The following is a 17,731-nucleotide window of genomic DNA, read 5'->3' as shown; positions in this document are numbered from 1 at the left end:
TGTTTTCAAACAAATTCATTTAAATAGTGTCAGTTGATGATATTTTATGCCTGAAAAGACAAATGAAAATGAAAATTATATACTATAGTGGGTGGATGAGGTCTCAAATATATATGTGAGTGTACAGGTCAGTTGTCGTTGGCATGTGTGGATACACGTCGGATGATCAGATCAACCAGTCGGGGTGAAGTGGCTAGATTTATATGATTGTTTAGAAATCGCCGTTGTATCACATGGTACAAAGGATGAGAATGATTGGTGTAAATTTAATTATGATTGTACTTACAAAGTAAGCTGAGTATAACAAGAACAAAAAACATATCCAGCACCCAAATTAAACTAAAAGAGACAAGGTTCAACTGATCATGATTATATTCTTTTAAACAGATCAACAATCAGTGGTCAATACTTATATATTTCTTGGTATTTTACTATTTAAAAAATTAGACCAGAAATGAATCACTAATCAATGATCATTTGGTAAAGTTAGTAGCTAAACAATGTTAAAAACGTTCAACTAGGTTTAAAAATGTTTGGGGTGTTTCTTACAGGGATTTATATTAAGGCAGGGATATGATGGGAATTTCAGAAAAATAAGTTGAAAATATAAAATACAAACTTACGCTCGGCTCTACAACTCATTCCTTAAGAATGATCTTTTAAAAATACTTTTTTCATAGTAGAGTGGTATGATACCTACCAAAAACTCTCTGATACTTAAATTACCAATCTTAAAAAATTAATCAAAAGTCTATTACTATGGATCAAATCATTATTGGAATCCAAATACTCCAACCCATGCCCAAAGTTATTGGTTCAGAAAGTATTGGATTTTGGATCTGATCCGATCCATTGAGAGCCCTATTACTTATCTCAAAAATCAGGTTTAATATATAAACCGATTATTCTTTTAGATGTGTTAGTTGCATGGGCTGAGTCTTTTAAAACAAGCAATCTCATTGGGTTAAAGATACGTCTACTACTGAATTCTGCTTAAAATAGATGGATGAAACCCAAACTCAAGTACAACAGTCAAAATAAGCAATTATGGAGGGATGAAAGAAATGAAACGATGCATAGCAAATGAGATGATCAGATCCAAGGTTTGGGCGATCTGTTCTTCAATTTTTACCATTACTGCAAGCTAAGATGGATTTGGTCTATCTTTCCAATTGTAGAACAATGCAAGCTTGTCCCCCCACACCATGTTTGACATGTGTGCACGCACACACATCTTCCAACTCACAATCACATGCGACAGAGAGTCAAGATAAAACAACAAAAGAACCAAGAAAATGATTTTATTTCTTCATTTCATTATAGTAAACATGGACAAAATAATGTACCACCCATACAAACATCTACAAAGAACTCATGGCCCCATCCAGATCTTTTCATCACGATGGAAACCTTTGACTGTCATTTGATGATCTAAAAATAAATCGTTGTAGCATCAGAAGCCTATTGGTTTACAGAGCTAAAAAAAGAGAGGGGATTCTTGTGCCAATCATCAGTACTGTAGCTTAAAGAATTTTCTTTTGGTGTCTTACTTTACAATGGATGGCGGAAGAAGCCACCTCCTCTTCAGGACTGCAAATGGTCATCCAAAGTGTAATCGCGAATATCAGACGGACCGGTGCCAACTCTGTCAACCACAACAGAAGAAAATGCTCAGAACCCCAATTTTTCTAGAAGTATTAGCCATTCTTGTCATCGACATGTCTACTGTTGATAGGTGAGTAGGCACGTAAGAAACATTCACAAGGACTACATGTAGCAATCTAAAAATAAAGTAAAATTGAAATGCAAGTAATTTTAAAGGTATAAATGAATTTAAGGTGATTTAGATATACCAATCCACATTTTGGCGAATATTTGAGACCCTCCTATATTTTCAAGCTGGTGACATGTCTTTCCCTCGACCTCATTCTTCTCTTATAGACTAAAGAAAAATGACCTAAATGCCCTCATCTTCAACCTAGAGACAAAAACCCTTGATTTTTCAAAACAAAAAAAATCTGTCATCTTCAACCTCTATTGCAAATTATTTTTAATTTATTCAACCTCATTTTCAATCCATCCTTTTCAAACTCACCTTAACCCCCTGAAAAATACCCTAGACTTTTCTAACCCAAATTCCATTTGTCTTCTATTTCTGCTGAGATATTCGTGCTTGTAACGCCTTTTTCTGTGTTTAGATAGAAACACCTTACCTTTTATGGTCTCCGAACACTGACTACAGCTCTTTTACAATATTTCCTTCCAGGGGCATTCAAAAACTTTATTTACATGCGCCAAATCCTCAGTTAGAAATCTAACTTATCTTCAGGATATATGATTATCTCCACAGGCAGGAAAGACAATTTGCTTAACTCAGTATAGGAGTGCTACGTGTAATAGACCTCTTTCAATAAAAGATACATAATGAAACTCAACTAATATTGCCTTCTCCTGCCTACCGTTGTGGTCATCACTCATTAATGATCGCTCTAATCTAATTTTATTAGTTGGGATTAAGTTCCCTCCTTTCCTTTGTTATTGAGCTTTGAAGGTTGATGTAGATAGAATCTTAAGGTTGAAGACAGGGATAAATTTTTTTGCCAAAGAGGTTGAAGATGACTGGTTTTGGAAGAAAAATCAAGGGGTTTTGGCTACATGTTGAAGATGAGGACATTTAGGCCATTTTCATTTAGTTCATTTGAGAAGACCGAGATCATGGGGATCATCTCAAATATTAACCAAAACATGGAGGGATATGAAAAATGAATTTATCATGCATGGATACTGCAAATACCTTTTATTTATGGTACAGTAGTGAAACTTCAGTTTTCCAGCCTTCAAGTCTTCAATGTACTGAAACCACAAAAAATAAGAGACATTAAGCTTAATACCGTTTAAGGCTGCCATGACAGCACATGTGTCTGGTAGTCAAGCAAAGAGAAAATAGGTTATCATCCAAGCCAGTACATACCAGGTTCAAGGTAACCAACATTGAAGAAAATGCTAAAGAATCAAATGGTATATCATCCAATGCAAAAAGCTGACAATCTAGAGACTCGGGCCCTGGAGAAAAGTGGGGCTTCTTTAGCCTCGCGCGGAAAATTATGTAAGTCTGTTACACAGAACCATAATTAAATAAACAAAAATATTTACCATGTCTACAGGAAGTCGAAATGAGGTAAACAAAGAGAATTTTCCCTCACTTGGCCAATGAGAGGGATATCCAGCTGAGCAAATGGAGACAACACTTCCACTTCTGCACATGCCTCTTCCCAGGTTTCCCTGGTTGCCCCTTCCACTGCTGACTCCCCAATTTCCATGTAACCAGCAGGAAGAGTCCTGTGTAAACATTGAATGATATTAACTAATTAGGACTAGATTTGATGTTTCAAAAAGAAAAAAACCCACCTTGTTTTAGTTCATTTTATTGTAGTTTTGAGTATATTTATGTTCTCTCCTATTTACTATATATAATGATATTGATGCTGGGCCCCCGGCGACGCTGTTTAAATCTTCTCATGAAAAACGATGAACTTACAAGATACAACACAAGGAAGAAACTTTAGATTATGTTAACCAACCAACTACTCCAAAAGACCGATCAAGTGGAGAGGAGAACTATGAATATAAGAGGGTCACGGGGCTTAATTGGGGTATGACATACCCAAGAGTGGAAAAAAACATATACTCACACTTCCCCTCACCCATAAGGGTGGAAAGAATCGAACCCATGACCTATATGAACCTAGCACTCTAATACCATGTTAACTAGCGGGTCACGGGGAGAAGTATGGATATAAGAGGGTCACAGGGCTTAATTGGGGTATGACATACCCGAGTGTGGAGGAAAATACACACTCAACAGATTAAACCTACTTTTGAGATTTTGTTGCTTACATATATAACTCTGAAGTAGTTTAGTTGAAACAGGAATCGATTATGTTAATTTGTTCGGAATAGGTAAGCTACAAAAGATAATTCTGTACAATGTAGGTGATATTGGAAGTACAGGTTGGGTTTGATGAACTGAAGTCGAGTTTACTGCTTGTCGAGATTTCTCTCTCATGGGTTAGTAGTACTTTCAGCCCTCCTGACTGCAGATAACATAGGCAACGACCATCAGCACAAACTTCAATTGATGAGTTATTTTTTTCCACTCTATTGTAGTTTCATCATTGGATTGTGAGCTGTGAGTCGCCTCATATCTACAGCTATAAATCACAGCTGGTTTTGTTGCCATGAATCATGTTTTGTTCATAGTTGCAATCTATTTAAGTTGTGATCACCTCTGTCAAACCTCCATTTTTTGTTTATGAGTGCAACTTGCTTAGGCTCAACCCAACCTCGGGTTGAGTTTGGGTTGAATTTTCAGTGTTCTTTTTGGGCTGAAATCCGACTTGAGTTCATGTTGGGCTCAGGCTGAACCATCAGGCCATATGATATACATTTTTATAGCCAGATTCCTTGTTAGTTGCTTCGTTTACTTTTTAAGGTCCAACTTGTTAGCTTCTATTACCTTCTTTTAGTTTCATATATATATAATCTTCTGCCTTTAAATTTTCTCCAAGATGTATGCTAATTCTTTGGTGATTTACATATGAATTGGGGTGGCGTTAGCAAAAGTTCGTGACTAGAATCTCTATAAAAAAAAGTCTTCTGCCTTTTTTCTCTTTTATTGTTATTTATTTTTTAAATCTAGTTAGAAAAGAAGAAAGAAAAAGCTTGTCAACTCCCCACTCATAAATACTAAATAGACATACCAAAGACCATAAGCTGGTTGAATATTCCGCTTGCAAAGTAGGACCTTATCATCATGCTCAACCAGGCAACCAACAACCTGTAGGAATCAGCACAAAAGAAATGGATAGTAGAATAATGTCTTCAAATAGAAAATGAAATGCTTGGTTTAAAATAATAATAAATTGGAAAAATTATGGTGAAAATTTGATTGGTAAGTCGTCTTCCAATAACTAATAAAAAACAAAAAACCCACTAACAAGTACACAGCAAGAACAATCCATTTTCTGAAAATTTAATCATGTTGGACACTATGCAGTACCCATGTTTCAGACACAACATACTTGTCAAACAAGTATTCAAAGATTTTCTGACTATTATGTTTTTTTTATTGAATATAGATGACTTTTATTAAAAAGGAGACAAGGATTGAGGTCTAACACTATCCAATAGAATTTACATGACGGGTTGATACACAAAGTCAACAACCATGTCCCATTCAAATCAAAATCTTCAAAAAACAAACCCCTAAACTCTTTGTGAATCTTGGACTAGAGAACATGTGATCTTTAACCTCCAGAATGATGCCATAGGAAGAAGATCCAGGATTTGAATTGATGGTGTCACTAACTTCTGCTTCACTAATTCCTCCCAAGGATTTCATTTCAATTGGAATTTGGTTATTTACGATGTATGATGATCCCTGTGCATCCATGGCAGAGTGGTTAACGCACCTAACTCATAATTCCTGCTAGATGCACACCAATTGTTACGTTCAATGAGTCTATTGGGATTTCTTCTTCCCCTCAAAGATTCTGATTCTAATTCCAACACATGCCAAACATGAGCATTCTCCATAAAATCCTACTTCAAGTGGAAAATGTCACATTATACCAATTACCAACTAAAGAGAACCAAAAGTACCAAAAAAGGGAGAATAAAAAAACTTGAGAAATCTTAAAGGACCCTCGCGGAAGGACTTCTTTCTAAATAGTCCCTAAGTTTTCATGGTTGCTTGGCAGGACATTTACTAAACTTTTTCTTTCTAAATGGTCCTTGGACCTCATCTCCCACATTTCTCTCGATTGAATTCCCTAACCATTTGAACTCATCGTTTTTATCTAAAAATTGGATTTTTGACATCTCAATCGAGTATCAAAGACTCCATTCCGTCAGAAATGATTTAAGAAAGAAGAAGAAATCATTTTCAAATTTTCAAACATTTTGAAGATGTATGTAAAAAACAAGGGTTTTCCACCTTTTTTTCTTAGTTTTTGGATGAAAATCGATCAATAATGGTTCTTTTGGGTTGAAATCAGTTAAACAAGTCGTTATCTCAAGTTTTTAGTTGATCTTTCCATGTATTTTAGTCAAAAAAACTCAAAATTTGAAAATGGGTGGGTTTAACCAGTGCCGACTTCACCACTTTTTATTTAAAAAAATGGTGAACTCTACAGTAAATAAAAAGGCGTCAAGTTCGACTAGTAAATAAAAAGTGGTGAACTCAACAGTAAATAGTGGTGAGTTCAACCCTAAATAAAAAAAGTGTCGAGTTCAACAGTAAAACTTATGAACTCGACAGGATGAGGGACTATTAAGAAAGAAAAAGTTTACTAAATGTCCTGTCAAGCTAACGCGCAAAACTTAGGGACTATTTAAAAAGAAACCCTTCCGCGAGGGTCCTTTAAGTAATTTTCCCAAAAAACTACTGAATGAAGAAAATAAGTAGGACCAAAGTGTCAAGGTGTCTATAGGTGTTTGGTACGCCAGCTTTTGAAAATTCGAATATGGCAACAATGCCATACAAAAAATATTAAAAAATAAAAATCAGATGAATACAATCAAAAAACTATATCAGACATAATGTTTACATGAGCACCTATTAATCCCTTTTAAAATTAGGAAAAGCATAATGTATGATGACCAAAAAAAGTTATGCAAATAGTTAGATATGTTGGATATGAAGCATATATGCATTAATGAAATAAAATTACATCAAAATATAGTCCTCCGCTGAATTGAAAACTTGACAAAAAGATGAAAAGTTATACCATGTATGTCACCACCTATCTTAAATTATTTAATATTTATTCAAATAGTTGTTTAGTGCCCAAGCGTTTTTATTTTTAAGTGCAGCTTTACACAATAATTTACCCAGTTGCTCCTAAAACTAAAAAAGAACACTACATTTTGTTGAGTGTATATTTTCCTCCACTCTCCGGTATGTCATACCCTAGTTAATCCCTGTGACCCTCTCATATTTATAGTTCTCCCCCTCTCCAATAGATCGGTCTTTTGGAGTAGTTGGTTGGTTAACATGGTATCAAAGCGCTAGGTTCGTAAATGTCACGGGTTAGATATTTCTACCCTTATGGGTGAGGGGGAGTGTTGAGTGTATATTTTCCTCCACTCTCGGGTGTGTCATACCCTAGTTAAGCCCCGTGACCCTCTTATATTCATAGTTCTCCCCCTCTCCAACAGATCGGTCTTTTGGAGGAGTTGGTTGGTTAAAACATTTTACTGTATCAAAATAAGACACACAATCTGATGATATCATATCACGTGGTTTCATACATGCCAGAAGTGCCAAGATGATATAGAATAGGACTACACCTTCCTAGCAGCATTACAATGAATCAAGAGATGATTGATGCCTTCACAGTTCTCTTCACACACGAAACAAAAATCGACCATAGCTATTAGGGATTTATTGTATACATGCTTTTATTGCATATCATACCTAATATATCCGTTCTTTTATATATATATATATATATATATATATTTTGTGCTCATTATAGATGGAGTAACTACTCATATTCGAGAAAGGATCTCTTAGGTAAGTTATTTGCACATGATGTTTAGTTGATGAGGCCAGAAAGGGGGTCGACATAAAATTCAAAAATCTGAGGGCTGTTTAGAGTCCTACTGATTTAAGTATAGCTTAGTAAGGACACACGCATGGAGGATACAACAGTAAATATTTATAGCCAGAAAATACCACAAAATGACCATTTTGTAATCGTGGTTCCATTATCTATAAGGATGAGGAGATCAAAGATGTAGCTCATTGACCCCAGACATTTGAGATAAGGCCTTGATGATGATGTATATTACATTTTTTTTGTCCCCAAATATACTACAAGGACATGTCGGTGTACTGGGTTTGAGGAGGATCGGTGTGTCTAGCAATTTGGATCAATGCCTAACAGTAACATGTATTTCTATCTAAGAGACATCGAATAGAATCAGCAGAAGCAGAATGCCTTAATTATATAATTAGTAAATTACATATATATTTCTTATTAAAAAAATATAAAAAATATTGTTAATGGTAAACTGAACAAGTAGGTAAAGCTGTGTACCATCTTGGGGTTCTGATAAGCGATTTTGCCACAATGTGTGCAAACAGATCTTACTTTATCATCTCCATCAGGAATAATTTGTTGTGTTGCTGCTCCGCACCATTGACAGAAACTGATCTTCCGTGTATGGGCCTACGATTAAACAACAAAATAATTGCAACCCATATTTAAAGTAGCAACTAAATTTCAGACCCAAAAAGAGTTGTGAGAGCTTAATCAGCATCCTTTTACATTTCATGTAACCATAAAATATTGAAACCAAAGAGTAAACAGAGAAATCACAGGAAAGTAATATTTTTGAATCGAGAAAGAATAACTCAATTCCTTAAAAGCACCAGTCCATGGGCCTTGTATTATTACACTGACAACAATGGAAGTTCACTCAAAATCAGAAAGGACAATAGACCGAGAATGGAAAAATGGAAGGAACTCGTGTTGAAGAGTAGAAAGGAGGAATGATCATTTTCCTTTCAAAAAACCCAAATTTGCTATTATCAAAATATATAAAATCCTTGTTAGCATAAAACCACATTTACTCCCAGAATGATTAAAAAAAATATTTGGAAAGTTACACTAAAAAGAAAAGATAATATATCAAGAATAAAAGAAAGAAATTACCCTTCACTAAAATGTAGGCAAACCCACAAAATAAAATAACCTAAGAAAGAAATAAAATAAACTGTAACATCTTTGTTTTCTTTAGAAACATGTTCCAACCCATCACTACAATTTACCAGAAAGTACCTAATGTAGCATAGACATGCACTATATATTTGTGCCAGGTGACTAACATAAATGGCAGATACTCAAAAATTTAGAATTAACCTAAATGATAAGACAAGTACAAAAATAAGGAGGAGAAGATATGACAAGTCTCACTTGGCCTAGGATGTTTCTTACAAAGCTTACAACTAAAGGGGATGGTAACTCTCTCCCACCCAAAAATAAAGAAAGGAAACCTTGCTAAATAAGCCAACCACATGTAATCAACTACAATATCCTCCCACCTAAATACAAACTGAAAACTACGTAAATTGCTAAATTCCTGGATAAGTGTCCAGAAGTTACCATTTCCTCCCAGGATTTTAACTTGGCACTTGAAATATATATAGTTACTCTCACTCCAGAATCAGAATGTAACAGTAAGTTGTGAAATACAGAATTTACTGCCAAGTTCTTCCCCTAGAAGAGAAAGCATTCATATGCCACCCTTATACTAGATCGAGCACACTTCTTGGAATGATCCAACTGATCCTTTAAAGTAAAGAATAAGAAAAGACCCTCCACACCTCAACAGCCAAAAAAAAAAAAAAAACATATACGTAAACGATGACCTAAATGTTACAAAATTAGTGAACAGGATATATATTGATGACATAAATTGAAATTTCCCTCAAGAAAAGAAGAAATTAAACCATGATTACGAGAAAATGCATAAATATACTCCTGAAGTGGATATAGTAGGTCATCTATATATGTCTAAATATCCTTGTAATTCCTCCATTAGAAATTAGATTAGAAGTAAAGGCAGATTCAGTCACCCATGCACATGGAACACACACATCGAGAGTCCTCATTTTTCAATATACCATTTGATCAACCATAAGAATCTGGGCTAAAGTAGTTGACTACAAAAAGAATGCCACCATAGTAGGAAATGGGATTTTCCAAACCAGAGGGAGAAAGCTTAAGAGTAGAAATAACTCATAAAAAAGATACCCCTCGAGCTCCAAATCCACAATATATTGTCTTTCAAGAACTTGACTCCAAGGCACCTAAGAAGGTTCCCTAAGCAGTCCAACTACCAATAATTAGAATTTTGCCCATAGTTTTTTTTTCAAAATCAGTAAGCTAGGGCTATAAGGGACGCCACCCTTGCATTAAACCAAATGGAGAGCTACATCCAAGAATAATTACAAGTAAGATCATCAACTAAAATAGCAGATATTCTCTTGGAATTGATGGATGGTCTATAAAAAGTACAAAGTTTTGCTCCCTAGCACCTTACTTAGCTAAGAAATCTGCAGCTCTATTTGTTTCTCTCCTGACTGATTCACAATTGCAAAAGGAAGATGTTCTCTGGATCATATGAATTTGATGAACCCTCGCAAATTTGAGGGCTTATGTAATTGCCATAAGCTCAATCACTATTCTATCCTTCATTGCACATCCATGGTTGTTCTTCTAATGAATCCAATCCCATCTCCATCCAAAGAAAGCGAACCTTCAGTATTGATTTTAACTTCTTCATCACTTGGAGGAACCCCAAAAAAAGAAGACTTAAAAGGTCCAACTGCCCCCACACACTCTCATTTTTCCAAAACAGAGGATGTAATACCAGAATCTTCAATATATTCTGATTTATCAAAACACCTATACATCTGCAACAATCATCTCCATAATAATAGAGCTGTAATTCCTTTGATCTTCAAAAATTATTCTATTTCTTTCATGCCACGCATGATATATAGTTGCTGAAAATGGCACAGCCAAATAAACTTACATATATATATATATATATATATATATAGATATATATATATATATATATAGAGAGAGAGAGAGAGAGAGAGAGATGTATATTTAATACAACACAACAGTCTTTCCCAATTTATCTCCCACAAATCTCAAGGAACAATTTCAACTTTATTCTCCTCCCTTTCCAAGAATATCCCTTCAACTTTATTGCCTTTCCAATAATACCCCTCCAACTTTATTTTCATTCCTTATCTCTCCCTTTTCCAATAATACCCCTCCAACTTTTTTGCCTTTACCCTTCTACCCATTTTTCCAATAATACCCCTACAACTTTATTGTCTTTCCTCTTTTAACTCCTTAACCCCAAAGAGAATGATCATGCCTACAACATGGGCATCCTCTTGGGATTAAAAATGTTAAAAGAGGAAAAGTAAAGTTGAAGGGGTATTGTAGAAAAAGGGGGAAAAGAGGAAAGACAAAAAAGTTCAAGGGCTATTAATGAAAAAAGGGGATAAAGTTGAAGGAATTTACTTGGAAGTGGGGGAAAAGAGGAAAGTCAATAAAGTTGGGATATCCTTGGAAAAGGAAAGAAGAAAAAAGGGGAAAAGCAATCCTTGAGATATGTTCTGTGCGGAGAATATAGATTGAGACAAAGGAGAGGGATCCTTCGTTGTGTTATTATTATTATTATTATTATATATAATTAGAGTTTGCTCGTGCTGTAGGCACGAGCATTCTCTTTGGAGTAAGGGGTTCAAAAAGAAAACTAAGACAATAAAGTTGGAAGGGCATTATTGGAAAGTGGGTAGAAGAGGAAAGGAAATAAAATTAGAAGGGTATTCATGGAAAAAAAGATAAGAGGAAAAACAACAAAGGTAAAAGTTATCATCGAGATTCGTAATGAGATTAAATCCCAACCCCTCTTTATATAGGGGGATAAAGGGAGTGGGGTCCATTGTTGTCTTTTATTATATATATATTATGAATAAACAAATTTGGAATGTTTATCTTCCTTACAAACAAAACTTCATCAAGCATCAATCCTACTCTTCTTTTTCTTATACCAAACTTACCAAGCATCGTTTTCCACAACCAACATATGAAAGAGTATCTGAAAACTATGTCGTCATTTTCCTCAGAGTTATTCAAATATAACACACATCTTGAGCTATGCATAACCCTTCCTACAAGATTTTCCACAATCAAAAGACTATTACCAATGGCCAACCACGACATAAAAGAATGCCTCGGAATTTTGTTTTTTGCACCAGACTATCTTACTCCATGAAATGGCTACAAATTTCAAGCGCTTCTAAGAGTGAATCTTCCCCTCGTATTTAAATCCCAAACCAATTTATTCTCAAGGCGGATAAGGAGGAGGATGGGTATCAATGACATCGAACATCACTTATAGCACTTGGAGACATTAACACCCATACATTCTCATTTGAAATATCAATGAGATGAGCTTTGAGATGACTCCCAAATTGATAAATAACTCGACTTCCAAATTTTGAAACCTCCAGCCAAAGTCTTTCCACAAAAAGGTCAACCTTCCATTTCCAATGAGAATTCTAATATGATTTAAAGCCATTAATCTTACTCTAATCAAGCATCTCCATGCCCAAGAAGCATCCTAAGGACTATGGCTCATCCAAATATCTCCATTGCCAACATAACTCGCTCGAACCCGAATACTCCACAAAGATTTATTTTTCACCACTTGCAATAATAATTTAATAACCCCGATTATGTGCCAATCCTTGATTTTTCTAATGCCAAGTCCACCCTCTTCATTTGACAAGAGACCTTCCTTAATGTTTTCCCTATGAGCCAATCCAAACGTGTTCAACTTTGCTACCTTTCACTCCAGATAGTATCATAGCAAAAGACAAATTATAAGATATAATTATAATCTATGTGTGGTTGTATTAGAGTTTTTTTAATCTTCCTTTCTTAATCTTAAATAATTCCTATTGGAAATGTAATACATAAGTCATTAAATACATAGTTTTGAATGTGGTCTATTCCCAAAAAAACAACAATGAGGATTGTCCACAATTAATTGGAAGTTCCTTGCTAAGTTTTCTATACACTTGATAGTCCACCTTTATAAATAGTTTCTTCATTTTTCTTTCAATACCTTCTTCAATATTTCTTAATTGATTACATCAAACATATGATACCCCAAACAATATCCCAATATTTAAAAAACATGTAAACCACCCAATCATTCATTACCTTTGTATCCCCTGTTGCCCCTCAACTTGCTCAAACTCTACATGCTGCAAAAACATAGTTGTTGAAGGAGTTTCAAAAGTAGCCCCATCTTCTACTTTGATCCACTGATAACATGGAGATAGAACATATTAGTTTGACAAATATTCCACCAAAGGACCTACTAGTAGATGTGTGTTACTAAACCACACGAACTGTTAAATTACTTCAAATTTGCCGTCTATCTCTTCACTTTCCATCACGGTATTAAATACAACATGTTTCTACAAAATATACAAAAAAATATTTCCATTCCACAAAGACCAAACAGAAACATCATCGGCACATGTCCATTTTCATCAAATATATTTTATACTTTATGTTTAAATCTATATAATAAAACATAACGATGGACCCCACTCCCTTTATCCCCCACATAAACAAGGGTTGGGATTTAGTCTACCTATGAATCTCGAGGACAATTTTTGACTTTTTTGTTATTCCTCTTCTCTTCCTCTCCAAGAATACCCTTCCAACTTTATTTTATTTCCTTTACTTCCCCTTTCCAAAACACCCCTCCAACTTTATTGTCTTTTCTCTCCTTCCCCCCTTTTCCAATAATGAACCTCCAACTTTAATGTGTTTCCTCTTTTACCCCCTTAACCCCAAAGAGGATACTCGTGCCTACAGCAAGAGCAAACCCTAGTTTATGTATAACACATAGAAAATGTAATTTAGAATTTTAATTTTTTTATAAGAGAAAGATCGTTATTAAAAAGTACGGTCGAGATGACCACATAAATAGTTACAAAAGCAAAAAAAAGAAGGCACCAAAACCAGAGTTACTCTTCTAAACTACATACCCAATTCCACTTTGTTACAAAATCTTCAAAGTAGACCCCCTTAGATTCCTTAAGGACCTTACTCTAAAGGCGGATCGAGAAGATGATTCCATAAACTTTCGTCTCCTTCCAAATCTCCTAACAAATCGCAAATGGAGTAATAAACCAAAATCTCCTTTTAAAAGTCAGAGAATCCCACACCGATAGCTAGTTATCCATCTACAAACTCTCGAAACATCCTTGGAGCACACCAAGCCAGCCAAAGAGCCCCAAGAAATAAGACCCAAATCATTTAGGCCAACTTGCAATGAAGAAGGATATGATCCACTCGCCATCCTCCTTACATAAGCCGCAAAAATTAACCGAAATGATCCCTCTTGTCATAACATTATCCAAGGTCACTATTTTCCCCAATGAAGCTACCCAAATGAAGAAGGTAACTTTAGAAAGGTCCTTAGGGCTCCACACCTCCACCAAGGAGAAAGACTGAGCATGTGAACCAATCAACCAATTGTAGAACGATTTGACAGAAAATATCCCATTTTTACCTAGGTCCCAAATGTGAGAATCCTCCTCAAGGAAAGAGATCACTACCAAATCTATTGCCAAGAAGAAACTAGCCAGCGAATCCACTTCCCAATCGTTGAAATCTCGTCTAAATCCAAAATCTCACGACTCTCCTATGAATGTATTAGACAAGAACGAGGAAATGAAAGCCCCTTTCTTCACAGACAACTCAAAAAGCCTTGGAAACTGCCCCCTTAAAGCACTCGACCCACACCAACGATCCTCCCAAAACCTTACTCTCAACTCATTCTCAACTTTAAAACTAACAAAATTCAAAAATAAGAGAAGAATCTTAAGGATGCCTTTCCAATCTCTGCAACCATAGGAAAACCGAGACGCATCACTGACCCACCCAAAAGACCCCTCTCCAAAATTTGCTGCAGTTACTATCCTCCAAAGAATATTTCGTTTAGTACCAGACCTCCAAAGCCACTTGCCTATGAGAGCTTGATTCATCTTCTTTAAATTCCTCACCCCAAGACTGCCTACCTTCTTTGGAAGACAAACCCACTTCCATTTAATTTAGAATTAAATAAGACATGTTGTGTGTGTGTGTGTGTGTGAACTCCAATGGGTTAATGACTTGCATAATATAACTATCATTGAAAAGTATTTCACCCATATTTTATAGGTTCATGTGGTCATGAACTCTTTCGTTCATTATAAAGTTGTTTTTTATTTTATCTACTCAAATGAAATGATTATGAACATTTAAATGAGTAAGTTTGACTATCAAGGGTCCAAGTCTCTAACAATTGTGTCAACACGTGCCAAACACTATTGATTTTAAATTTCTTACTCCAAGTGGTTCTTGACTATATCATGAATTGGGAGTGTGCTTTAGAGCTTGTTTTATCGTTTACCAAGATTTTAAGTGTATTTTCTATCTTATGTATAAACTGAATAATAATTTCATAATTTCTGAAATTCTACAATATTTATCGATAAAAAAAAATTTCTACAATATTTCTACACAAATTGAAATATTTCCATTACCGAGTTGATAAAGTTTGTATAAATCTAATCAAATTTTACAAATACTTATACTTCTCCAAATTTATCAAAACGTCCAAAACACTTTTAATTGTCTTCAAGAATTTCATCCACCTAGTAAAACATAATTACTCGAAATACTAGGCTCAAATTTACCACAGCAACAAAGCATTATCACAACAATTTAGGGTCAGCTAAGCTAAAATTTACTAAATTTAGTATTAAAAAATTACTATGGAATAAAATTCCATTCTTTCTGACACAACCCAAATTTTGGAAATCATTAAAAATAAAAAAACAGACCCATTTACCTCATTTAATTTAATTTATACAAAACCTGTCATTGAGAACCCACAAGGAAAGAAAGAAAGAAAAGGAACTCAAACCAGAGATATGATTGATGTGTATTATAGAATCAAATCTTATATTCATGTTCTTATTTTCCTCTTTGTGAGGGATCTTTTGGAGTAAGGTAAGTTTGCTTTAAATTGTATAAATGGGATAAAAATATCTGTATGGTCTACAGAAGTATTCTTCAAAGATGTTTTATTTGATTGTATAATTCAGTTATAGAATCAATTCTTTTATTCATGTCCGTATTTTCCTCTTTGTGAGGAGGGGGGTGTATATTTTGGAGTAAGGTAAGCTTGCCTTAAATCATATAAATAGGGTAAAAAAAACTTTGCATGGTCTAGTAGAAGTATGTCCAGAGAGGTTTTATTTGTTTGTGTAATAGGGTTATCTCTACAAGCTTTCTTGTTCTTTGACTACCACTTCAAAACCCCTAGAGCCCAAGGTGTTGGGGATGCCATCACGCTATCGTTTTAGTTTTGTGAGAATGACATTGATAGTGTGGTTGCAGGGGCAGAGCCAGGATTTTGCCCATGTGAGGGAAGCCAAGAGCAGAAATTTTTTTGTGGGGGCAATAGCGGCAGATTTGGTTATCCACCATTGTCATCCGTCACAATAGCTCATAAATACTTATAGTCTCTGAAAATTCTTGTGGGGGCTAGTACCCCAATGTAAATCTGCCCTTGTGTGGTTGCACGTTAGAGCAACAGTGTTGGGGTTTGGGGTCAAATGAAAGTTGGGTTACAAGAATTTGGTGGATTTCACATGGTTTGGGATGCTAAACTTCAAATTCTTTTGTGAACCTTGGTTCTTTATTTGGTGGATTTAATGTCCTGCTGAATTGCCCATGGAAGTTTCCCCATTGTAGGTGAACTATGTACATCATTTTTGTTTTTATTTTGTGGTTGGTTTTATTTTATTTCCCCTGTATTTCTTCACACTAAGCTAAGGTAGTTCATATAGGTTAAACAGCTTATTGTGAAGTGAGCTACCATAGATGAAGCCAAGTAGACAAATGGATAGGGCAAAAAAATATGCTAAAAAAAAAGGAACTTTAACAGGGATTACCAAGAAAGGAGAAACAAGAAGAAATAAAAGTAAGAACTTTTTCAAAGAAACAATTTTCTCAGTAACTACAAAGCCAAATTCCATTTCTATTTCGAAGCCAAATCTTCCCAACTCATCAAATAAAAGGAAACCCAATTATAAATATTCATTAAAAAAAAAACCCCAAATTCGTCCATTATTGTTTTTCAAACAAAACACGATCCAAAATCCAGTCACTTTCAACTAAAATAGAACCCACCAACATGTCCAAAACAGAAATTAAAAAAACTAGCACCATTCCTTAATCCAAAATTCAGAATAGCCAACAGAAGAACTCACCAAACCTTGAATTGTCGATGATGGAGAAGGAGAAGAAGAAGCTGGAGCCAAAAGATCATCTGATCTCGATTCAGAACGAATTGCAGACATTCGAAACGATCTGAAACAAGCGTTCCTGGGAGTAGAAACTAGAGGAAAAACCAGAGGAGTTGCTTCGATAGATAACGATGATGATTTGGTGCAGATTGAGAAGAACGAAATGCCATTGTTACTAAAGGGTTTCCATCTCTTCTGAAATGGAGATGAAATGAAACCAGGAGAAGAAACAAGAAATTGAAGGACTCTAAGCATGTTTGCCATTCAAACACAGAGTGAGATTAGACAAGTTCAGAGGCATTCCAACACCTAGAGAGAGATGAAAATTCAAGCTTTGCTGGACCGTTAGATCAAACTGATGATTGGTTCTCCTCTATGGCCATGGCCTCTCCTTTATCTGATATCTCACACATACTATCAGATCAGATCGGCTCTCTATCGAATTACTATTTACCTGGGGCATAAAATGGATCGGACTTATAACCAAATTTCCGAGTGATCCGAAAATTGAATTTAGCGGATATGGATCATTGGAGTAGATCGACGGCCTGTATAGGGCCGGTCCAATATGGATAGATCTATTTGGATCCGAATGTTCCATTTTAAATAATATATCATTCGGATCTGAATGGCCCTATCCATATATGACCCGGACCCGATTCGGGTTGCTTTTGAATACCTTCAAAGAAGAGGATATATAGTTTTGAAAATTATATTTATATTTTTCGATTTCTAAAAAAAAAAAATTCTACTACTTTT

The 17,731-nt window shown here is 35.1% G+C and overlaps 1 protein-coding gene across 1 annotated transcript; it reads right to left on the bottom strand.

Moving 5' to 3' along the window:
* Positions 1–1,273: 1,273 nt before the first annotated feature.
* Positions 1,274–17,392, bottom strand: LOC147381920 (nudix hydrolase 23, chloroplastic-like). Its single transcript, XM_086429787.1, has 7 exons — positions 16,937–17,392; positions 8,103–8,234; positions 4,761–4,837; positions 3,204–3,339; positions 2,972–3,112; positions 2,795–2,853; positions 1,274–1,645 (listed from the first exon to the last, which is right to left on the bottom strand). Exons 1-7 carry the CDS (start codon positions 17,234–17,236, stop codon positions 1,585–1,587), a joined length of 906 nt encoding a protein of 301 aa, XP_086285913.1. The 5' UTR covers positions 17,237–17,392; the 3' UTR covers positions 1,274–1,584.
* Positions 17,393–17,731: the final 339 nt, after the last annotated feature.

This window comes from Akebia trifoliata, unplaced genomic scaffold, assembly GCF_017979445.1.
Source record: "Akebia trifoliata isolate Shusen 1 unplaced genomic scaffold, ASM1797944v1 Contig00135_ERROPOS630964, whole genome shotgun sequence".
In the NCBI taxonomy this organism is placed as follows: domain Eukaryota; kingdom Viridiplantae; phylum Streptophyta; class Magnoliopsida; order Ranunculales; family Lardizabalaceae; genus Akebia; species Akebia trifoliata.
Note: the sequence above shows the minus strand (reverse complement) of the source record. Positions and strands in the feature narration are given on the sequence as shown.

What these genes read in the sequence shown, in the direction of transcription:
- LOC147381920 (XM_086429787.1), bottom strand. Translation starts at nt 17,236, where the DNA reads ATGGCAAACATGCTTAGAGTCCTTCAATTTCTTGTTTCTTCTCCTGGT. An exon ending in ATATCCCTCTCATTGGCCAA is followed by an intron (nt 3,113 to 3,203) that starts GTGAGGGAAAAT and finishes TCTGTGTAACAG; the next exon opens with ACTTACATAATTTTCCGCGC. An exon ending in TACTGTACCATAAATAAAAG is followed by an intron (nt 1,646 to 2,794) that starts GTATTTGCAGTA and finishes TGTGGTTGACAG; the next exon opens with AGTTGGCACCGGTCCGTCTG.